The sequence below is a fragment of the Geotrypetes seraphini genome, chromosome 4 (genome assembly GCF_902459505.1).
Source record: "Geotrypetes seraphini chromosome 4, aGeoSer1.1, whole genome shotgun sequence".
Lineage (NCBI taxonomy): Eukaryota > Metazoa > Chordata > Amphibia > Gymnophiona > Dermophiidae > Geotrypetes > Geotrypetes seraphini.
The window spans coordinates 268544138-268569254 of record NC_047087.1 but is presented as its reverse complement, the minus strand read 5'-3'; the positions used below and the strand labels follow the sequence as shown (position 1 = coordinate 268569254).

General features: G+C 43.0%; 1 protein-coding gene across 8 annotated transcripts in view; it reads left to right on the top strand.

Moving 5' to 3' along the window:
• The window catches only part of PPP2R2D (protein phosphatase 2 regulatory subunit Bdelta), a 150033-nt gene that overhangs the window by 106839 nt on the left and 18077 nt on the right, over positions 1-25117 (top strand). For all 8 annotated transcript variants that reach the window (XM_033942624.1, XM_033942625.1, XM_033942627.1 and 5 more), the window contains 4 exons: positions 1983-2160; positions 13077-13241; positions 22073-22242; positions 22337-22428. In XM_033942624.1, the coding sequence (XP_033798515.1) occupies positions 1983-2160; positions 13077-13241; positions 22073-22242; positions 22337-22428 (605 nt within the window). The remainder of the gene's footprint in view (positions 1-1982; positions 2161-13076; positions 13242-22072; positions 22243-22336; positions 22429-25117) is intronic.

Below are 25117 nucleotides of genomic sequence, written 5' to 3'. Positions count from 1 at the left end.
AGAGTGAAATGCTGGCTCGGATGCTTGCTCGGGGGAGGGAGTTATAGAGAAGACAGATGCTTGCTGTGTGGAGGGGGGATAGTGGTGAGGGAGAGAGATGCTTGGGGAAGGAGGATGCTTGATCAGGGGAGGAGGATGGGGAGAGAGAAGAATGCTTGATCAGGGGAAGGTGGCAGAGGCGAGAGAAGGATGCTTGATCAGGGAAGGGGGATAGGGGAGAGAGAAGGATGCTTGATCAGGGGAAGGTGGCAGAGGCGAGAGAAGGATGCTTGATCAGGGAAGGGGGATAGGGGAGAGAGAAGGATGCTTGATCAGGGGAAGGTGGCATAGGCGAGAAAAGGATGCTTGATCAGGGGAAGGTGGCTAGGCGAGAGAAGGATACTTGATCAGGGGAGGGTGTCATAGGCGAGAGAGCAGGATGCTTGATCAGGGGAGGGGGATAGTGGAAAAAAGAGATGGTTGGAGAAGAGAGAGAGGGATGCTTGAGGATGGGTAGGAGAGAGATTTGCTATATGTTATAAAAAGGATAAGTCATGATTTCACTTCATACTTTATTTCAGGAAATTTTTTTTAATGTCTTGCATATTAATCATGATTGCTAATGGTACATCACGATTAATTGTGATTAAAATTTTTAATCTTCCTGCAGCCCTATAAATACACAATCATATCACGACAGAATCTAAATAGTAATATAATTCATACAAGTACATGAAAAGATGGGGGCAGTGGCGGCAGTACTCAGAGTATCATTGCATAAAGAAAAGTGGATGATTTATCCATTTATTTTTGTCCAGTGTTTAGGAGAGCTGTAAAAATTCAGTTTCTATTTGTAAATGAAGAACTTAGAATTGTTCTTTATGCTGCTATGTCTTGATTGATATACTAGAACAATTTATACAATAACTACTCTGGTGACTCTTGGTGGGTAAGGGGTTTTTTTTGTCTGCTTTCTCTTTCATGACTATGAATAATTTATTTGTGCGTCTGCTTGCTATCCTATATCATATCAGAGTTCCTTCCTGTTTACCACTTTGACTAGCTTATCAGTAAAAGTGGTATAGAAAATTCAAATTATGTCCAGTCCCATGTATGCCCCTGCCCATCCTAGTTTTAAATGGATAAAATTTGGATGAGCATTGTCTTACCAACTAAAATTTATTTTGTATTTTTTTTTTTTTTTAATAAAAGATCTTATGTGGCTAGCCCCAGAATCTGATCACATAAGTGCTTTCAAATGTCAACCTGTGTAGTGGGGAAAACAGGATAGTCTAGTTCGTCTGGCAATATGGGAACCTTTCACTGTTGCTGCTTTTGTACTTCATGTGCAGTATATATGCCACATTACATTTTATTTTTAAAAATTTATATAAACACAAATGTATTTACTGTAAAATAGAACAGTACACTTCTCCCTCCGTATTCGCGGGGGTTAGGGGCAAAGCTGGCCCATGAATAACTTTTGGACCAACTCTGACCCACCCCCATCTCCCTGCTGTGTCCAGGACTTTGCCTGGTGGTCTAGCGGTGATGTGGGGCAGTAGCGATCTTTCTACACTCCTGCAGGAGTGATCGATCTACACTCCTGCCCTATGCAGAGCCATCATCAAAAATAGCTGCCGTGAGTTCCCATTGTAGTCTTGTGAGACCACAGGACCTCACAGCAGCCATTTTTGATGACAGCTCCCGCCCCGTGTCACCGCTAGATCACCAGGTAAGGTTTGGGGAGGTTGGGGACAGAGCGATTTACCAGGGGGGCCTGGGCCAAAAAACCACGAGTGGTGAAACCGCGAATAGGGAGGGAGAAGTGTATGACAATATCTTTTCCGTATAGCATGGAGTTTTATACTCTTATACTGAATTATATTTCACCTGAAATTATTCACTCTGAAGTTGGTGGCTAGTTTATCACATCAGTTGCTTTACAGCATAGCAATGTGCATTTGTTTGCTCAGAGATTTTTTTAAATCTGTATCTTGCAGGTGCCAATATTGAAACCCATGGACCTAATGGTAGAAGCAAGTCCACGAAGAATATTTGCAAATGCACATACGTATCACATAAACTCAATTTCAGTAAATAGTGATCATGAAACTTACCTCTCTGCAGATGACCTGAGAATTAATTTATGGAATTTAGAAATCACAGATAGAAGTTTTAGTATCCTTTGAATACCTTAATTTTATTATGCCTCTTAGTTGTCCTGAAATTATTGTAGAACTTTTAATGGTAAGAAATGTTTTTGCTTCCTGCGCATACAAGTAACCATAAATACATTTAAAATCTGAATGACTTAAGTTCCATGATGTGTTAAGAAATTGTTTAGTATATTGGTACCTTTGTCATAGAGTTATTTACTGTAGCAAGAAAAAAACTGCTTTGGAAATATCATCTATCTTGTAGTCCTACAGCGAGTACCATATTTATGAATATGCATGTATGTACATACATACGCTGAAGAGATCATACATAACATACATACACTGAAGAGATTGTATGACAACTGTTCAAGCTGTGTATTCAATATTGGAAGTCCTTAAGCCCTAAATAAGCAGCTTTATACCATGAAACGTTGGCTGCATTAGGGACTCTTTATTAAAGCAGTAGCTTTTTCTAACAGTTTCAGTAAAAAAGTTAAGAATCTAAGTCCCATTACTATAGCTTTTGTGGCAACAAGTCACTACTGACAAAAGTTTTTTAGTCGATGATGTGGGTGGAGGTGGTAGAGCATAAGTAAACAACTCAACCAAGAGACCTGAGGCTTTTTCTTTCGTCGGACAGAGATTCTTAGGCTTAGATTCACTAAACTTTCCGATCTGGGCCTGAGTCTTGCCAGGTGTTCGATTTACTAAACCGTCCCCATGCAAATTAAGTGATTGGATGCACGCCCCAAAACGACCCCATGGATCACTGCAGAGCGATCGTAACGCATTCGCAGGCCATCCTGGATGGCTGTAGATACGATCCATGCAAACGCTTGCTCTTGGCATAAGTGAGGTCAAAATAAAGGGGGAGGGGTGGCTGCAGTTTATTTGAGTGGAATAGAACAGAATACGTTTTAGCCAGATATGGAACAGAACACACTTTTAACCTGTGGGTTAAAACCACGGGCTCGCACTGCACTTTTTGCAGAAATATGGGGAGGCAAGAACAGTTGAGACTGGTCCTCAGCAGTTGCTTCTTTTTGGATTGGCAACCCCAATTGGTGTTTCTTCTTCTGCTTAGTGCAGGCAATTTCGGAAAGAAATTAAGACAGCACTATACAACAGATTTATTTCCTAATCAGTTACCAGTTCTAAACGATTAACTCCATGCTGATAACTTGAGAAATACGTGTACTGTGCAAACTGTATTGTATCGTATTGTGTTTTACTAATTGTATTCTGTAATTCACTGACTGTCCAGCTCTCCTCACTGTGAACTGCCTAGAAGTCATAAGATTATGGCGGTATAGAAGAAATAAAGTTATTATTATTTCCCCTCATTTGCATGGGCAGTTAGGATCGGGTGAGAGATTGATCGGCCACAAGTGAATCGGGTCGGGGAACGATCGCAAATAGGTTGGGACACGATCAGTGTGTTTAGTGAATCTGGCCCTTAGCCTTCCAAAGTGATGTTTTTTGTTGTATTTAAATGATGTACATATTCACATACATAAATTAAAAACAAAACCATAGTTTAAAACATAAATTGTGTATAAGTTCACTAAACATCAGAATAAGAGGATTTTGTTTATGCCAACCACATACTTCTACATATTGATGCTTAACATTTAAATATTCTTATATTCCATGGATCTCAATTTTTCCATGGTTTATTAAATTCCATATAGAAACCTTCAAACAAAACAATAAAAAGCTATAGTAAATATTCATATCGGAAAAATATTTAAAATATAATCCATAGCGTACATATTCTTCTGTAATAGAAGCTTTGAAGCTCTCTTTAAATTCATTGAAGTCATGATACAATTGCAGATATACTTCCAATGTCATATACCAACGCTGGGCCCCTCTAGCTCTGTGAAGATGTGTAGGAGTGAGCTTTGCAGGCAATGCTATGGAACTGTATCATGTTCTGTTATCTTGGTGAGACATTTTGTCTGACCAGAGGATTCATCTACAGCAAAGCCTATTCACTGTTCTTCTCTGTGTCTGACAATACCTTTTTGGACAGGTCCTGATTAGCCCCATGTGTGTCACCTGCGCATGTCGAGAGGGAGAGAAGCTGAGCAAACTGAACTCGGTAGAGTTTGGACTTGGAGAAGTTCAGGTCTGAACTTGTGGAGTTCTGCTGTACATTTAGAAGAAAACAAATAAGAGAAGAAACCTTCCTGGTTGTCATACATCCCATTGGTAGATGGTGAGAGTTTGTTCTCTCTGGATACTAATGAACTTTGTCTCTGGGCTACAACCTTTCCACAAGGAATTGGCAACTGAGCGCTTTGTGCTATTACTGGACTGAAATACCTTATACTAAAGCAGTGCTGGAATTTTGGATCTTACCTGCCAGAACTGGGCTCGCTGTGAAGCTTGTAGCCTGAAGAGAAATCATTTCTATGGCATCTGTTGCTGACCTCGGCTGAAAAAGGGTGAGAAGCGATTCTCTGCAGTTCCTAGGGGTTAAACTCGCGGCCCACTAGGTACTATTTTGTGGCCCGCAGTCTGTACTAGTGCTGCCCACTCTTTCCAGCGTCCTCCGGCTTCCCTCTGGCTTCCTGCTCTTACCTCAGATAATTACTGCAGCCTGCAGAGAGGATTGCTGGTGCTGTAACGATCCTTGCAGACTGCTCTTGTCCTCAGCAGCACGTTCCCTCTGCTGCAATCCTGCCCCTGACGTCAGAGGAGAGGGGCGGGACTGCGGCAGAGGGAACGTGCTGCGGAGGCCGATGGCAGCCTGCAAGGAACGATACAGCACCGGCGATCCTCTCTGCAGACTGCGGTAATTAGCTGAAACTAAGACCAGGAGGCCAGGGGGGAAGCTGGAGGATGCTGCAAAGAAGGGGGGAACATGCAGGCCTTCGGTGGGGGGGAGAGGAAGGGGAAGATTTATAAACTATAAAGAGTTTTATCTCAAGCAAAATTGTCATTTCTTTAATAAGACATTAGCTATTTTTTCTGCAGCCCTCCAAGTACCTACAAATCCAAAATGTGGCCCTGCAAAGTGTTTGAGTTTGAGACCACAAGGTTAGATAGTGATTATCTTTGACTTGCAAAGGAGTGCTAATTAGCCTAAGCCATTTCTATAGTTGCTACTTTATCATCTCTTCTCAGGTAATCTTAGTATTGTAACAATATACTGTATATATTGTGTGGTGTGTGTTACAAATTGTTTACATATTTGCTTATCTATATTTATCATCTTTAGTATATATTTGTATTGCTTGCAGTATTTTTCAAGATTTATTCATACTTTGGCATCATTCTTCCAATAAGCTAGCAGTAGTATAACTTCAGGGAATTATAAGGTGCTGTTTCCCTACCTAAGAGACCATAATAATTACTGCACTGTGATTGTGTATATAAATATTAGTACCTTGTACTACAGTTCCAGAAACTAGGCAGTAGTGGCTGTAATAATAAGAACATAAGAACTGCCATCTCCGGATCAGACCCATGGTCCATCGAGTCCGGCGATCCGCACACGCGGAGGCCCAGTTAAGTATACACCTGATGTAGTTTTAGTCACCCATATCCCTCTATGCCTCTCGCAAGGAGATGTGCATCTAATCTGCCCTTGAATCCTAGCACAGTGGATTCCTTAATAACCTCCTTTGGAAGAGCATTCCAGGCGTCTACCACTCGCTGCGTGAAGCAGAACTTCCTGACATTTGTCCTGGACTTGTCCCCCCTTAGCTTCAAACCATGTCCTCTTGTCCGTGTCACGTTGGACAATGTAAATAATTTATTTTCCTGCTCTATTTTATCGATGTTTTTCAGTATTTTGAACGTCTCGATCATGTCCCCTCGCAGCCTCCTCTTCTCAAGGGAGAACAGTCCCAGTTTCTTGAGTCGTTCCTCATATTCCAAGTTCTCCATACCTCTTATTAGCTTTGTTGCTCGTCTCTGCACCCTCTCCAGCAGTTTTATATCCTTCTTTAGGTTGGGAGACCAATGTTGGACACAGTATTCCAAGTGTGGTCTGACCATTGCTCTATAAAGCGGCATTATGACTTTCTTCGATCTACTTGTGATTCCTTTCTTTATCATGCCTAACATTCTGTTTGCTTTCTTTGCCGCTGCCGCGCATTGTGCCGATGGCTTCAGGGTCCTATCTATCAGTACACCCAGGTCCTTTTCTTGTTCGCTCTTACCCAGAGTTGCGCCTGACATTCTATACTCGTGTTCCTTATTCTTACTACCTAAATGCATTACTTTGCATTTCTCCACGTTGAACTTCATCTTCCATTGCTCTGCCCATTTCTCTAACTGATACAAGTCGCTCTGGAATTCCTCGCTATCCTCCTGCGATCTGATTGCCCGGCATAGCTTTGTGTCGTCTGCAAACTTAATGATCTCACTGGATATTCCGTCTTCCAGGTCATTGATATAAATATTAAATAGGATCGGCCCAAGTATTGAGCCCTGGGGCACACCACTTGTCACTTTCTCCCAGTCTGAGAACTTCCCATTTATGCCCACTCTCTGCTTTCTGTTTTCCAGCCATTTGCCTATCCACCTTTGTATATCTCCCTCTATTCCATGGCTTTGTAGTTTCCTGAGAAGTCTTTCATGTGGAACTTTGTCGAATGCTTTCTGGAAGTCCAAATATATTATGTCCACCGGCATTCCACTATCAATGTGCTTGTTCACGGTCTCAAAAAATTGAAGTAAATTCGTTAAACATGATTTCCCTTTCCTAAACCCATGTTGACTGGGTTTCAGCAAGTCGTGTGTATCTAAGTGCCGGACTATGCTATCCTTGATAAGTGCTTCAACCATCTTTCCAGGGACAGACGTAAGGCTCACAGGTCTGTAGTTGCCCGGTTCTCCTCTCGATCCTTTTTTGAAAATTGGCGTGACGTTCGCTATCTTCCAGTCATCTGGTATCTGTCCAGTTCTGATTGTCAAATTGGCGAGTTTTTGCAATAACTCTCCGATTTCAACCTTCAATTCCTTTAAGACTCTCGGGTGAATTCCATCCGGTCCAGGGGATTTGTCACTTTTAAGTTTGTCGATCTGGTAGTATATCTGGTCCAACTCCACTTCAACTGTGGTGAGGCTGTCTTCTATTACTCCACTAAACACTTTCACTGCTTCTGGTATTTTTGCGGTATCCTCCTCCGTAAAGACGGACGCAAAGAAGGAATTTAGTTTGTCTGCAATTTGTTTATCTTCCCTGATGTACCCTTTTCTTCCTTGGTCGTCCAGGGGTCCCACCGCCTCTTTTGCGGGTTTTTTCCCTTTCATGTATCTAAAGAAGGGCTTGAAGCAGTGGGCACAAACCCAGAGACCTTTTAAAATGGACACCAATAATGGGTAAAGAAGAGTAGCATAATGCTGATCCCAATACCGAAGACTGCAGCATCCAAGAGAGATGATATTAGCAATTATAGACCATTTGCTTCTGGTTCTCTTTTGGTCAAGGTTATGAAGGGCATTGTTGCACAGCGGCTTATGGATTATTTATCAATCTTTTCCTTATTAGTAGCAGATGAATCCAGAGACAAGTGTGTTATGACCATCCAGCAGCATCCGGAGAGAGAGAACACAAAAACTGAGCTCTGTCATATTATCGCCCAGCAGGTGGATGGATGGTTTCTCACAAGCTCCTGACCTTCTTGGCTACTTTGCTCTTGTTCTCAGTTCAATGAAGCTGGGGGTGTTTAGGCTAGGCTACTTTAGGGGGTACATCTGGTGGGTGCCAGATCCCTCTCCTACTCCATCCTCCCTCCAGGCCGCTGCCACATTCTCATTCTCTTACAAAAAGAAATATACAGTCAAACCTCGGTTTGCGAGTAACCCTGTTTGCGAGTGTTTTGCAAGACGAGCAAAACACTCAGCAAACTTTTGACTCGCAAACCAAGTGTTGACTCGATTTGCGAGCCCCCCCCCCCCCCCCGATAACCGGCATCGCTTCCCCCCGCTCGCAAAGGCCCCCTCGCTCCAACCGGCACCCCCGCCAGTACAACTTAAATTTACCCACCTCCCCGTCTAGCACCAGCACCGGCACGCAGGCACAGCTCATGTGCCTAGAAGATCTTCCGGCTTCGGTTCATAGACAAAGCGCGCCTTTGTCCCGGCGCACTTTTGACCTGACACCTCCGGCTTCTGCCTGCCTGCCTCTCGGCGAGAGGGAGAATAGAAGTCCTTGAGCATGCGCAGATGCATGCTCAAGGCAGGCAGGCAGAAGCTGGAGGTGTCAGGTCAAAAGCGGGCCGGGACAAAGGCGCGCTTTGTCTATGAACCAAAGCCGGAAGATCTTCTAGGCACACGAGCTGTGCCTGCGTGCCGGTGCTGGTGCTAGACGGGGAGGTGGGTAAATTTAAGTTGTACTGGCGGGGGGGGGGGGCGGTTCACGCGGTGGGGGGTGCCGGTTGGAGCGAGGGGGCCTTTGCGAGCGGGAGGGGGGAGCGATGCCGGTTATCGGGGGTGGGGGAGTGGGAACGTATCAAAGCGAGTTTCCATTATTTCCTATGGGGAAACTCGCTTTGATAAACGAGCATTTTGGATTATGAGCATGCTCCTGGAACGGATTATGCTCGTAATCCAAGGTACCACTGTATACACTTTTGGGGAGGATCTTCTAAATGCTCATGGCCAGTTTGGAGGGAGCTGAATTAGACCTGAAGCAGTTTGTGGCCCTTTACAAAGTTGAGAACACCTTTGTTTCTTTTCTTTTCTATCTTGGCTGAGACTATAAAGTGCTGCACTTGTGCTAGGAAGTAAAGAGCAGAGGCAGGGCATGGTTCAGGATGCCCCTCCATTTGACATTGGTGGTGGTACGGCCATCGAGTTCTCATGCAGTCTTGCAGCTCAGTCGCAGGCACTTGCAGCCATTTTGAAAACCCATGATTCAAGCTGTGCAATTGAGAGCTCTTCCTGCTGTTTTATCAGCCAGCTAAATTCAGTGCCATTTTCTCCTCCCTTGAGTTTTTCTTGCTTTAAACTGATTCTTACTCAGACACTTCTGCCCTCAGGCTCTATGTTTGTCGGGCATCTTTTAAGGTCCTCCCTTCAAAGAGATGCAATGACTCTGTTCTTGAGCCAAGCTTCTGCTAATCCTTTTCAGGGCTTTCTGAAGGAGCATTTTGTGATTCCTCTTCGCATTTGTCAGTTGATATTTCTTCATCTAATTATGCTACCTGACAATAACTCTGGACCTTTATAATAAAAGTGAAACCCCTTAAGTCGGGATGGTTTAATTAAGAAATTGGTGAGAGTGGTGATTTTAGTCACAGTGAGTTTTAAAAGTCCGCTCTGTGGTAGAAAATAAAAGCGATTTCTGAGTGCCATCTCTGCAACTGCAGTAGATTTGTATCAGCTGTGTTTGTGAATAGACTGGATCATATTACTTGTGTTTTGTATGACATTTTTCATATTAACTTCATGTTCCTTATGTAGTCTTATTCTTCACAGCATAAGATCTATCTATATGTCTGTGGGTGCTTTAGCATCTCCAATATTGAGCAAATGTGTTCACTTTGTCCTCATATGAATAAATGTGACTTCTATCAATGTTTCCTCTAACTTTTGCTGGCACATGTGCACAAGAAAAACATTTTGTGCCAAGTTTTCCTCCTTGACTCAGCTTGTGCAGCATAGTTTTATTTTCATATTAAAAAAAGGCATGTACAGTTGCTCAACGGGCGCATACCTTAGAGGGAACACTGGTTTTATGACCTCTGCTGAATTTCATACAAGAATCCATTGTCTGATTCTTACTATTATGTGGTTATCTATTGTCTGAATTTTAGCTGCGAGTTACTGTCGGGGCCAGTTTGCACGTCCAGTCCTTTGAATAACCAGCCTCTTGCTTCCTCATGTCATGTTGGTAATTGTAATGCTCACGGATAGCGTCCAGTGGCCCATGGCAGTGTTTTTATGCATTTGTCTAGCTTTTTGCCACTTTCCTCAGTTTACAGCTTTTTGGGCCTATACCTAAATTAAATTCAGAGGATCAGCTGACTTCCATATTGCAGTTCGTCCAACTGCTTGCATTGGTTTGCAGGTCCAGCACAGTGACTGCTTGGCCCTGTCATATATTTCTTATAGGGGTGCATGGTATTGCTCTGTGGCTCCTTCTTAGGTTGCCTGCACCCCAGTCTTTCTCCATGTTCTGATGCCCTTCTGGGGGTTTGGGGGATTGAGCGCAACATCTTCTTGTAGGGATCGTAGGCAATTCCATCTCTGGATGACAGGACTAGCTCCATTGTGGTTGGGGGAAATGCTGATCCCAATCTAGCTGTGGAGCGCAATTTTTTTTCTTCAAGGATTGAGCAATGCCCAATTTCAGCCTGGAGGGTGCTCTGCTGTCTTACAGACTTGGCTACCCTTCTAGGGCTGGGACTTTACTTTTTCTTCAGTTCTCTCTGGTAGCTCTATTATTGGATGTAGAGTGAGCTTTCATTTGCCGTCTCTGCGCTCTCTGCCATCTCTGCGAGCCTATGCTTTTAACCCGCGGGTTTAAAGTGGGGCTGCAGTACGGCATGTTCTGTTTTGTTCCAGTCTGAATTCTCCTGGGGCCAGCGAGTGCAGCTCCCCACCCTCCACTCCCCACTCCCTCCTTTTGATTTGACCTGAAGCAGAGAGCAAGCGCATGTGCAGATAACATCTCCAGGCAGAGAAGGATGGTCTGCACATGCGCCTGAATTGCTCTGCAGCGATCTGTGGTGTCGGTAAGTGGCGTCTGTCCGATCACTTCATTTGCATGAAGACGCCGTAGTGAATCAGTTGCCCGCTGAGACTCGCACACAGATCGCAACGATAGGTGAGCTTTAGTGAATCTAGGCCTAAGTAAGTCATATTATGCAAAGTGTAAAAGTATGTTTGTGTCTTTAGAAATACTGCTGAGCAGATGTATTGCATCATGCCATTTCTAAGGTAAAATGTGTACTTATAAAAATTCTACTATATATCTTCTACTTTAATGACTTTCTGTCATTCAAAATGCTGCAAAATGGTAGCCATTACAACAGAAGCCACATGATAGAATTTAGTGAGTTTGGAATAACTGTAAGAAAAATTCATTGGGAAGCTAGAAGCATAATAATGGATGAAGGGAGAATGATTGCCCAAAGGGGTTTAAGAAATATATAGAATTTTGAGTGATGAAAGAGAAGAAGCAAAACATGCATAGCTTTGAGAGAGCATGACAGAGGAAAATATAATTAATTAAAAATGTGTAAGCATTTACCCATTGGTTGGGGTGAGTCCAAACTGTTAAGATGATGATTTTGCCTGTAGTTTGCTACCAAATGAGTATGTTGCCAGTTTATGTTCAGGAGTCCTTTTATAAGAAATTGAATGCTCACTAAATTTATTTGGCTTAGTTTCTTTGCAAAATCCAATTGCGGCGGGTGGTGTAAATTTTCCAAATTTATTCTGCGTCAGGGTATGTATTGGATCCTTCCTGAAGTCTTGGAGCATCTTCCGGATTGGCTTTACTTAGAATGACAACTTATGTCCCCATTACGGTTATGTCATATGTTGAGAATTTATAAGGACAATAGCATTCTTTTTACCATCTGGAAAACCTTAAAATTTATTGATAATTTAACATCCATACCAGTACAACAATCCATGTGTCAATCCTTAGGGTTGAACTCCAAGATTCAAGTTGGCGAGTCTAAGATCCTCTGGAAGCATTGGCTGCAGGCCAGGCATACACGCACATTAGATGATGTACTATCAAATGGAAAAATGCTTTATTTTTCATGACTGCAACAATCATTCGGTATTTCAAAGTCTCAAGCATATAAGTGGTTGCAGTTGAAGCAGGCCATTCAGAAAGGGTTCCCTGATTGGCGAAGTTTAAATAATCAGTTTAGCTTGCCAGGCCTAAGCTTCCAGACAGATTTCCTAGGACATCAGGCTGCCAAGTGGTATAAATTAATATCAGAATATTTGAACAAAAAAACAAAAACTAGTCTGAGAGACATTTGGAGCATTAAGATTAAGCAGCAGATTTCTGCTTCTCAATGGCCACAAATTTGAACTTTGAGGATAAGATGTACAGGGTCAGCATCTATGAGACAAACTTGGGTTTTTTTGTTACATAGAACTTTCTGGACCCCTGTTTGTTTGCAGAAGTTAGACAGTTCAAAATCTAATAGATGCTGGCACTGTCATCTTGAAATAGGGACACTGGCATTTGTTCTATTGTCCTTTGATACTCAATTTTTGGAGGTCGATATGGGGACATATTAATACCATACTGGAGTCATCGATTCCATTAACATATTTTATAGTCATCTGTGGGACGATATTGCATATTAAACCACCGTTGGATAGGTATAATTGCCGACTTTTCCTTATCATGACCAGGATAGCCATGCAAATGGTTACTCGTAATTGGAAAAATTGGGACTGCCTTAGTTTTACTTTTTGGTGGGCAAATTTATACTAATGCTATAAGTATGAGAAGATGAATGCTGACATGCTGGGGCATAATAAGTTTTTCAAATTAGTTTGGGGGTCCGTTGACAACTTTTGTTACCTCGTTATAGTTGTTTCTTATCTTTTATTTTTGTTGATTGTACACACATCCAGGGAAGGGTGGGGAGGGACATTTCTTTTGTCTTGTTTTATTCCTTGATTAGAAGGGAGGGGGTTATTCTTTTTAAATTGTTATTGATTGATTATAAGTGCTTAAACTGATTGTTTATGTATAATGTTCTGTACTTTTATTAGCCTTGAAAACTTAATAAAGATATAAAAAAAAAAATCAAAACTTCAGTCATATGCATGTAGAGTAGACTTTACTATGGATTTTCTTTATAATTTGAGAAATGGTTATGCTTCATAATTTTTATTTTGTGTGTTCCCGTTACTTTAGGAAACTCAAGCTACAGTGTTTGCCACTTGTAAAAACCTGATATTTTCAGTTTTATTTGCCCTTTACCAAACTGCTTTCAGACATTGTAGATATTAAGCCAGCAAACATGGAAGAATTGACGGAAGTAATCACTGCAGCAGAGTTTCATCCACATCAATGTAACGTGTTTGTCTACAGTAGCAGCAAAGGAACTATAAGACTTTGTGACATGCGTGATTCAGCCCTCTGTGATAGACATTCAAAATGTAAGTGGTGTGATGATGGATTTTGTAAGTGTACTTCTGGTATATTTGCCTAAAAGAATGAAAGGGTCTGCTTGTGATAGGTGTAATAATGGGTTGTAATTTCATAGAATAGACCACTTTTATCATCATGTTAATATCATTTGGCAGGTAAGAGCAAGTGTTCTGGGCTTCAGTAGGACTCATCTTCTGTCCAGACTCAGTCTTAGGGCTTTTCAAAGGTGTCTGATTAACCAGTGCCGGTTCAGGGCAGATTATTGACATCTACCTTTGTGCATTAGGAACTGGGCTGAGGCTACCAGAACCCATTTCATTTGTGACCTTTTACAGCTATCGGAATGAATTTTGTTCACATTGATCTGTGCTGGATTTGAAGCCAGTTCCCTGAGGTGACAGGCCAGTGTATTAATGCACTGAGCCACACAGCCCCTCCATAGGTGAGGAAAGTTTTGTTTTTCAGCCATAAGGTATAGGATTCATTGATACCGTCAGCCTGTAAAAAAAAAAAAAAAAAATGTACCTGTTTCCATAAAAATATCTGCTTTGTAAAATATGCATTCTCCAAAGGAAACATAAATGGGTTGGCATTAATAGTTTAATTTGCAGGTAGGTTTATATGATGTACAAGAGCATAGAGTTATTTAGATTTGTTGGCATGTACCAGATACAGCAACCACTTAGCTATTTCATACAAGTTTAGGAACGTTTTATAATGATTAGGTCTTTTCAACTACTTAGCTATGTTTATATGTCTAAGTCAGGGGTAGGGAACTCTGGTCGTCGAGATCTATGTGCATGCACTTCTTTCAATGCATAGTCATTGGGGAAATCCTGAAAACCCGACTGGAATACGGCTCTCAAGGACCGGAGTTCTCTACCCCGGTCTAATTTATTAAATGGTACATTAGCACAAAATGTTTATCTTAAAAATTGACTAAATGAAAAATAATTGAGTCTGTTCTTGTGAGTTTACCCATTTTAACTAGCAATTCAATACTTAAAAATCCCCCCCCCCCCCAAAAAAAAAAAAAAAAAAATTATTCAATAGAATCTGTGCTTGTTTAAGAATGGTGTGTTGGGATTTTTTAACTAGACTGTTTTCTATACCATTCATACAAACCTTTGGCAATCGTGAATTCTGTAGATATGTTAGGAATTTCTAGTGCAATAAGTGTGTCATTCTGGATGGATGGGTTATATCCCAGTTCCTGTGAGCCATGCAGAAGGAATCCACTCCGCTTTTTTAATCCCTCCTACTTCACAGAGGGCTCTGCTGATCCCTACAGTATTTTTCCTTCTGCACGTGAGCTGAAAGGAGTGTTTTCTGATCTGATCTTATTTCTTTATTTTTCTTCAGTATATTTGTATATTTTTCCTCTTTTCATTGCTGAGAGGTCCCCTGGTCATGGGTTCAACTATGCCTGCGTGGAGAAAACGCAGACTGAGATCTGCAGCTGGCAAGATAATCACTTGTTGTACCAGTTGGTGAACCTGCAGAAGCCTTTTAGGAACTCGGGCCGTTCCCTGTTACAGCCTATGAAGAAGATCGCCGGGGGGGGGAGGTGTCTGTAAATGTTTTTTTATTTAAGGTTTCTGCCTTTTCCTTGATATTCTCCCACCTCTACAATCCTAAAATTGCTAGGTTTTTAAATTTTTTATTTTAGCATTTTTGAGCCGTTTTTTTTGTGCCAAATGCTGTGGCCATCTTGGATTTTCTGATTTTCCTCCCCTCCCCCAAAGCACTCCAGAAGCTCCAAATCTCTTAGTTTTGCCTCAAAACAGGTAGGGATGGAGTCATCATGCTCTTTTGATCCTATTTCATGGCAGTTTGGGCTGGATAGGCACCAGAAGAGCGCCCTTTTGCCATGTGCTGTGCAGAACATTAAAGGGGGTGGAAGCGGTTGGCTTAGCCTCCCCTTTGATCTCTAGGGTTGAAGAATGGGTGGGAAGCCCTCTGGTTGGGGCTGTATTCCTTTCAGAGCCCTGGAATGGTGGTCATCCTAAGCGCTGGGGTGCAGAGGTCATGGGGCCCAAGAGACATAAGCTGGAGTCCTCTGTAGGAGATTTGGCACTGCCTAGTGAGAGGCATGGTGCTAAAGAATATGCAGGATCGTAGACTGGATGTGGTTCTCAAAATACAGTTCGAGAGTTTGGCCTTAGGTATCAAAGCAGCCACAGCAGTCTCCTTTGTGTGACCCAAGCCTGTCATTCAAGTTTGCAGAGTCTTGAATGAGTGAGTGACAAGCCTTTACCCCAGCTCCTGTTAACAGGAGTGGATTACGTGGCGTATGTCCTGTATGACATTATCAGGGTCAAGAGCAAAGTTTTGGCTTATTCTATGTCAGCCCGCAGAATGCTCTGGATCAGGCAATGGACTGGTGTGTCTACCTCAAAGGCTACTCTCAGCAGACTACCTTTCAAGAGACAAATATTGTTCAGTAAGGAACTGGATGATCTCGTGGCCAGCGTAGTAGATCATCAGCCAAAATCTTTGCCCAACAGCAGACCCAGAGCCTCTAGGGCGGGGGTCGGCAACCTGCGGCTCCAGAGCCGCATGCGGCTCTTTTCCACCTTTGCTGCGGCTCCGGTAGTGTGTCACGCAAGCATGCAGTTTACAAGTACGGCGTCGCGGCGGGAAATAGCCATGCTGAGCAGTGAGCTCAGCACTACACAGATGAAAGCCTTGCTTGCTGATTGGTCCGGCGGCCCCGCCCCGCCGTGCCGCCGGACCAATCAGCAAGCAAGGCTTTCATCTGTGTAGTGCTGAGCTCACTGCTCAGCATGGCTATTTCCCGCCTCGACGCTGGACTTGTAAGGTGCACGCCTGAAAAAGAAATCATCCTGGCCGGGGTCGGTGTCATGCTCCGGAGATCTACAGCCTTCCTATCTCCCTCTCTCTTCTACCTGCTTCCGGCCACATCCCCTGCTCCGCGGCTCTCTTCGGCAACTCAGCAGCAGCGATCGACACAAGCTTCTGACGTCGGGGCCTACCCTCTGCGAGTCCCGCTTGTTTCAACTTCCTTTTTCCACAAAGGCGGGACTCGTAGAGGGAAGGCCTCGATGTCGGCAGCTTGTCTTGATCACTGCTGCTGACGAGTTGCTGAAGAGAGCCGCGGAGCAGGGGGGTGTTGCCAGGTGCAGGTAGAAGGGAGAGGGCCAGATGCAGGACTCGTGGGTGAGGGAGGAGAAGAGAGAGAGAAAGAGAGAGGGGAGGGAAACAAAAGGAAATATTTCATACTGGGCTGGGCCGGAGTGGAGGGAGGTTGGAAAGATTCTAGCTACAGGGTGCAGTAACAAAGGAAAAGGAGGGGAAAGCTGAAAATGGAGATAGTGACACAAAGAAGAGAAAGGGTAAGCAGGACCTACTGAATAAGGATAGAGATACAGAGGGGACATGAAGAGGAGGTGAAATAGAGACATAGAAGTAATGCTGAAAAAGTGTGTGGGGGGAGATAAAGACATTGAAAGGGCAAATGGTGAACATGGCGTAAAGATAAGGACAGAGACAAATGAAGATTCTGAAAAAGTGGTGAGATAGGGATATAGGTGAGATGGACACAAAAAAGGGTGATGCTGGAAAATAGGTGGAATGGTAATTCTGACAGACACAGAAGGGAAATGCTGGATCAAGGAGAGATGGGGCTCAGGCTGGATGGAATGAGGAGAAATGCCTTGTTGGCCCGGAACTTCCTCTCCTACGTCAGAATTGACGTCAGGGAGCGGAATGCTGGTCAGCGCAACACTTCTGCAGGGAAAGCTTGGGACGGCGGTGGCTTGGGGGCTGTTCCCCGATTGCGGTGGCAGCAAACCGAGTGGCTTGGGGGACGGCACGGAGACAGAAAGAAGGGGGAACAGGGAGACAGAAAGAAAAAGTTGGGGGAGAGAATGAGGTCTGGAGGAGAGGAAACATACAGGAGGCTGAAAGAAAGGAAGAAAGATTGGATGCACAGTCAGAAGAAGAAAGTGCAACCAGAGACTCATGAAATCACCAAATAGCAAAGGTAGGAAAAATGATTTTATTTTCAATTTAGTGATCCTGTATATAGCATTAAGATAAGAAACAATATATGCAGTGTTAGATTTGTTTTATAATGGTTTTGCGGCTCCAAGTTTTTTTTTCTTTTCGAAAACGGGTTCAAGTGGCTCTTTATGTCTTAAAGGTTGCAGACCCCTGCTCTAGGGGCTCATGGTGCTCTAATTTTCATGGCTCCAGGCGTTCTTGACAGTACTCAGGAGAAGCCACCTCCCAGAGATCTTTCCAAGGGTCCAGACAAAGGATCTCGGGGCCCAAGCGAAGCCAGGGTTCTTGTTCCTGTCTGGCTTCAACCTCTAAAAAGACACAATGATGCCAGGTCTGGAGCTGTTACCATCAAGAAAGGGGGATGGCTCTCAGATTTTGGGCAGGCCTGGGCACATATATCGTTGGACTGCTGGGTACTAAAAATCATTTAGAGAGGTTACAAGCTGGAATTCGCCCAGTCCTTAACAGACAGGTTCATGGATTTCCCAGCAGGGCGACCTAGAAAAAGCAGTCGGGTAGAGGCCACAGTACGAAGGCTGTTTGATATTCAGTATGTAGAGGCTGTGCTGTCTGAAGATTTGAGCTTGGGCAGATGCTCCATGTACTTCATCGTGCCAAAGAAAGGTTCATACAATTGGATCTTAGGTCAATGGCAGCGCTCAAAGTTTTGCAACTTTCACATGGAGACAGCTCGATCTGTCATAGCAGTGGTTGTTCTGGGGGAGTTCCTAGCCTCCCTGGATTTGACATAGAAACATGATGGCAGATAAAGGCCAAATGGCCCATCCAGTCTGCCCATCCGCAGTAACCATTATCTCTTCCTCTCTCTGAGTTCCCACGTGCCTATCCCACACTTTCTTGAATTCGGACAAGTGTCTGAGGACACTTTCCTCAGAGTGATCTCCATTAACCACTACCCTCCATCGTCTTCACTCAACCAGTTCCTGACCCAGCCCATCCCGAGGGCATTCAGTTTATTTATTAGATGTCTGTTTGGAACACTGTCAAAGGCTTTTTAAAGATCTAAATACACCACATCTACCACACTCCCTCTATCCAATTCTCTGGTCACCCAGTTAAAGAAATTGATCAGACCTACCTCTAGTAAATCCTGTTTGCATATTTCCCTGTTTCTGGACCACAGAAAGTTTGAGGTTTCAAGTTCTAGAAAACCATTACTAGTTCTCAGCCCTTCCCTTTGGACTGGCAACTGCGCCTTGCATGTTCACCAAGATGATGGTAATAGTGACTGCCCACCTGCGCAAGATGGACTTACAGGTTCATTGATACCTGGACAACAGGTTGACCATCATTTTCCAAAGGAGAGCAAGCATTGTCTCCAGTGGTCTGAGTTCTGCAGAAACTGGATTGGATAGTGAATTTCTGAAAGAGCCTTCTGACTCAGACACAGTCCCTGGAATACACGGGTATGTTGTTCAACATGGCAGACAGCTATGTCTATTTTTCAGAGGCTCGCAGACAGAAGCTTTGCACTCAGATAACGAGCTTATTAGTGCATGCTGAATGTGTTGGATTGGCTATCTCCAAGTGCTAAATTCAATAGTAGCTAAATAGACATGGTTCTAGGGGCGAAAGTTCACATGTTATCTCCAAAACATATTATCGCATTGGTCCTTTCAAATGCAAGGTCATGCATTTGGACTGCAAAAACCCAAAGGAACGGTACAATTTAGGGGATGAAGAACTTATGTGTAATATTGTGTATTACAGAAGAGTGGGACTTGATATGATTGAATTTGATGATCTTAAGGTGGCCGAACAAGTTTAAAAAGTGATTGCAAAATCTAGAAGGACGCAGATGCCCCTGCCATGAACTCCGGAAGCCTTGGCCAGTATGGTCTGGTGGCTCTGTCCTCAGTCGCTAGCAAGAGGCTTACCCCTCAGCATAGCTTCCTTTTCATCTTGGGAGCTAATCGCAACTGTTGTCCGGTTCAGGGACATTGGTAAACCTCCCAGAGAAAGTGGTCGTTCAACAGGCTGTAACTTCGAACTATTCAGCTGGCCTTGCAGAAGGACAATCAGTACAAGTCTTTTCAGGTAATGCTACTGCGGTAGCCTATGTCAATCGCCAGGGAGGCATCAATATTGCCCAGCTGGGTCTGGAAGTCTGCTTACTGTTAAAGTGGATGGCGCTTCATCTTCAGGCATTCTCAGCGGCGCACATAGCGGGAGTGAACAATGTCCAAGCCAATGACCTCAGCAGACAGGATACAGGAACCTGTCTGCTTTAGCCTTCTAAACCATTGTTCATCACTGAATTTGCCCGACATTCAATCTCAGGGCAACAGCATAAAACAAGAAGGCGGACAGATTATTCAGTCTAAGGTCTGAGCCTTGAAATGCGGGTCTAGACGCTCTAGTTCAGCCATGGCCACAGAGCGAACTATTGTGTTTCCTCCATGACCCATGATGGGGAGGATCCTCCACAGGATCGTAAGCCATCAGGGGAAGCATCATTCTCGTGGCCCCAGATTGGCCGTGAAGACAATGGTATACAGATCTAGTTAGTCTTCAGACAGGTCCCAGTCTCAGGCTACGAGTTCAGCCAGACCTCCTTTCTCAGGGTCCAGTGGTCATAGAAGTTCCGGATCGCTTTGCTCTTATGGCATGGCTCTTGAGTGTGAGGTGTTAGCACACAAGGAATACTCAGAAGTAGTCATTGCTACTTAGCTGAAGTCTAAAAAGCCGACCATTGTCTGCCTATGCTGAAGCTTGGAAAATTTTCCAGCACTGGTGCATAGAGGAAAAAAAGGAACCTTTCTCTCTTCCGTTCTCATTGGTGTTGATCTTCCTTTGACTTGGCCTTGACAAGAGACTCACAGTGGCATCCCTTAGGGTCCAAGTAGTGGGACTCTCTTGTTTACATGCTCGAAACCAAAGGACTGTGCTAGTGTCTCATCCAGATACCTAAAGGGTGCCCTACTTATCAGGCCCCCGATTAGACCCCTATTCCCTTCTTGGGATCTTAACATAATTTTGCAGGGTCTCAGACAGGCTTCGTTTGAGCTGCTGAAGGAAATGTCCTTGACAGATATGACGCTCAAAATGGTTTTTCTACTGGCTGTTACTTCAACAAAAAGGGTCTCCAGGTTGCAGGCCCTTTCTTGCAGTGATTCTTTCCTCAAATTTACTGAAGTGGGAATCTCTCTGTGCACCATTCCATCCTTTTTCTGAAGGTTGACGTTAAATGCCAAAGCAATCAGGAAGTCAGATTGCCAGCATTCCAGTCCACAGTTTCCAAGAAAAAGGACCAAATTCTGAAGAAGTTGGACTTTGAGTGCTTCTCCAATACCTTGAGGTCACTAATGAGTTCAGGCTATCTGACCATCTTTTCGTGCTTACTAATCAAACTAGATGCGGTGCGCCCACTTCCCAAGGCCATGATTTCCAGATGTATCCGTAAGGCCATTTTGTTAGCATATATTGTCAGTCCCCTGTTTCCATAAAAGCGCATTCGACTAGAAGCATGGTTTTGTCATGGGCAGAAGCTCAGGCGGTCTCCTTCAAGGAGATTTGTAGAGCAGTGACATGGTTCACTTTATATATATTTATATATATATTTTCCAAGTTTCATAGAGTGGATGTGGTGGCAAGAAAGGACTCTGCTTTTGGGTCCTCAGTGTTATGAGCCGGCACAGTGATCCTGCCTTAGATTTCTGGGACTGCTTTTGTGTGTCTCTTTATATTGCACTAGAAAAAAGAGATTTATTTACTTATTTAAAAACTTTTTTATACTGTTTACCTTGTTAATATAGTTTCTAGTAGATAAGTGTGTCATTCTGGACCACTGTCCTGTCTTACTCAGAATGGTTGTATCCTATCCTGACAGTTGGATGCCAGCCAGACCTTAAGGATATAAAACAGTCTAGTACTAGGTCACTTTGTGGTGGTATTTGAGCTCCATAAATGTTTCTGTTTGGCATGCTTATTGCAGTTTTGATTGTTCATTGTTAATATGTTTGTTATAATTTCAGATCAGAACAGACTTATTTGTTGAGGAGTGAGTCTCCCTGTACCCCTGCTTCACATATGTTTCTGGAAGGGGCTATTGCCTGCTTTGGAACTAATTGAAGGGGGCAGCAGCGCCCTCTGTGAAGTAAAAGTGATTCAAAAACCAGAGTGGATTTCTTCTGCACAACTCGCGGGCACTGGTATATAACCTGTCCATCCAGAATGACACACCCATCTGCTAGAAAAGATATTAGTAAGGTAAGAACCTAATTTCTTTTTGACCTGGTTAGATTTCAGCTTCAATATAGTAAATCTTACAGAAAAATCTTATTTTGTGGCAGAGTTAGAATTGTTTTCCACAGGTCCGTCGTTGATAGTGTTTTTCATAGCCATTTATTTTGAGGTTCATGTATCACATTCAGTGAACTTTCAAAATTTATGGGTTTCTCTAATTGCTTCAACAGATCTGTTTATAAATATTCATCCATCTGTATTTGTGGGAGAATGCACATGATTTATTCTGGTATTTAAAGCTATTTCGTGATATGTAGTATTTAGAAAACTTTATTGGGAGATAAGATTTCATTACGTATTGTTTTCACTTTCCTGCTTGGAATTAGGAGTTCTACTGTGTCATAATGGAAAATTTTGAATGCCCAACATCAGATTTTTCAGAACTGGAAACCGGTTGTAAAAGAGACAATCATTTATAAAAAATGGGCAATTAGATTCTGTTAGGGATATTTAACAATCCCTGGTTTACTACTGTTTTACACCTAAAAAGAGTAACTGTAAAAGTTTAAACAGTTCAACTAAATTAATATAATGTTCTTATTTTTAGTTTTTGAAGAACCTGAAGATCCCAGCAGCAGATCATTCTTTTCAGAAATCATTTCCTCAATATCTGATGTAAAATTCAGTCATAGTGGTCGATATATGATGACTAGAGATTACTTGTCAGTGAAAGTATGGGATCTCAATATGGAAAGCAGGCCTGTAGAAACATATCAAGTAAGTGGTTTGTGTATTTTTTGTATGTTTCATTTTGAATATAGAATTGTTTTGAAGAATGTTACACTGCTGATTTTCCTGTGAATATTTTCAGGTCCATGAGTATCTTCGAAGTAAACTTTGTTCTTTGTATGAAAATGATTGCATCTTTGACAAGTTTGAATGCTGCTGGAATGGACCTGATAGGTAAGTGTACTATGTAAATTTCATCCAGTAGTAGATGAGTAGTTAGTTATACTTCTCTCCTTTCTTATATCGTACTGGCAATCATTTAACATGTATGTTTTACCCCTATTTAAAAAAAGAAACAAAAGTTTGTTTTCAAGTAAATAGTGGTTGGGCTTCAATTTTTTGTGCTTTATTTAATCTCACGAGAATCTTGGAGAGGGTGGGAGCCAGAAGGCCTTGAGCATGCACAGATGCTCAAGACCCCGCAGCAGTCCAACATAGAAGATCAGTGGCAGGCTCTTTCTGCACCAGCACGCATATGTCCTGTGGGTTAGTGCGGCCGGTGTCCAATGGAGGTGAGGGTTTGGGGGTGGGCCGCGAGGGAGGAGAGAATCCGGTTCCTGGGGTGGGGGTGACATGCTCACATACCAAGTCAACGCTCGGTTTGCGAGTTAAAGTTTGCTCGTCTTGCAAAACACTCGCAAACCGCAGTTTGACTGTATATATCCACTTTAATAAAACCCTGGAGGCAAAAAGGGAAAAGATCGCAGAAGGGGGCTGGGGGGCTAAAAAAGGGTTTGGAGCTAGGGCTGAAAAAAGGGGAAATGTGAGGGAAGGAGGCTTTAAAGGGGGATTCTTGGGAAAAGAGACTAATGTAGGAAGCTGTTAGAAGACAGTTCAGAAAAGGCTGAAGCTTGGGACTGCAAAAGGTAAATTGTGAGAGAAGGGGTCTGGGTCTGGATTTGGGGGCTGAAAAGTAAGACAAGAGCAGTTATGAGAAGGAGGTTAGGGTTGAGGGCTATAAAAAGGGGATGTTTGAGAGAAGGGAGCTGGGGAGGAAAAAAGGGGGAGGAGGGAGAAGGGGGCTACAAAAGGGGACGTGAGAGAAAAGGACTGGGACTGAAGCTGGGGGCTAAAAAGGGGGCTTGTGAGAGAAAGAGGCTGAAGATAGGATCTGGAAGAATAAGTGAAGATGCAGAAGCAAAGGTTGATAAGGAAAGGGAGAATAGAGGGAGTTCTATGGAGGTGAAGGACAGAGAAAGAGGACAGATTTTTAAGTTGGTAAAAAGGTGGAAGTAGGGAAGGTAAAAGGAAAAAATGGGAGCCTGAATATGGGGATAAGACATAAGAAGAATAGCCATACTGGATCAGACTAATCTATTTTAGCACCCGTTAATGTAATGGGCTTAAACACCAGTATATATATATATATTTAGTTAGTTTTCTAGCCCATTTTCCCCAAAGCTCAAAATGGGTTACAGGTTAACATACATAATATACAATTAACAGGTTACAATTTACCATAGTTGCAGTATAGGTTTTTTAAATATATATATATATATAGTAACATAGTAAATGATGGTAGATAAATACTCGAATGGTCCATCCAGTCTGCCCAAACATACACTCTATAATTTAATGATTTAGTTTAAATTGTTCTTTTTCGTAGATAAAAGTTTTTATCCTAACTTGATACATACTAGGTATCTAATACCATAGTTACAGTTCAAGATGTTTCAATACAAGTTTTATCCTAACATGACATTTACTGAGGATCTAGTACCAATATACATTTCTTTTGATCCATTGGTCATTGCGGATGAGTTAGGTGAAGAGGTATGTTTTTCCTGCTTTCCTAAAATTGAGGAGTACTTCAGGGGATCTGATCTGTGGGGGCAGTCGATTCCAGTGGTTTGGTATGAAGTGGAAGTAAGAACGTTGTTTGGCAGTTTGCAATTGAAGGGCATGACTAGGGGGCGTTTTGAGGTGTATTTCATCTTGGGAGCAGAGGGACCTGTTTGGCACGTATTGAGGAAGCTTGGCTGTCATGTAGCCTTGTGTCATGTGCAAGGATTTGAACACTAGCATCAGGCCCTTGAAGACACAGAATTTGGCTATGAGCAGCAAGTGAGCCGATGATAAAACTTTGGAGACAGGGTTGCGGGCATGGAGGTTTTTTAGTAGTCTGATTGCCGTATTTTGTACACATTGGAGACATCGTAAATTCTTTGCCGTGAGACTGTTGAATTTGGGCGTTACAGAAGTCCATGTGGTAGAGGACTAAGGCATAGAGTAGTTGGGTGAAGTCAATTTTCAGAAAAGTAGTTCTTTATTTTCCAGAGCTGTCGCAGGTAGTAAAATGAGGAAGATACCACTTGAGATATGGTTGGAAAGCGATAGGTAGGAGTCGAGGAGTATTTCTAGGCTGCGCGCTTGGTCTTCTGAAGTTATGGTAGTCGAGATCCAGCATAGGGGGAGGGACGGGCACAGTTGCAGTGTTCTTTGCAGATCCAAAAGAGTTCTGTTTTTGAGGTGTTTAGTTGCAATTTGTTGACGGACATCCAGATTTTTATTTCCAAGAGGCAGTTTAAGAGTTTCTCAATCTGGGCGTCATGGTTTTCTCCTAGTGGTAGGTTTAGTTGGATGTCATCCGCAAAGGAATGAATCTGTATTTGATATTTGCGGGCTATGTCTAGGACAGGTCTAATGTAGAGTTTGAATAATAGGGGGGATAGTAGAGCCCCTTGCGGAACACCGTATTTGATCGGTTTCGATAGTGCATTGTTGTGCAGTACGATTTAGGATCTGTTTTTCAGGAAGGAGGCGAACCATTGTAATGCAGCATCTCGGATTCCAATTTCAGAAAGCTGTGCAATGAGAAGAGAATGGTCAATAGTGTTGAATGTTTCGCTGAGATCCAGCAGTA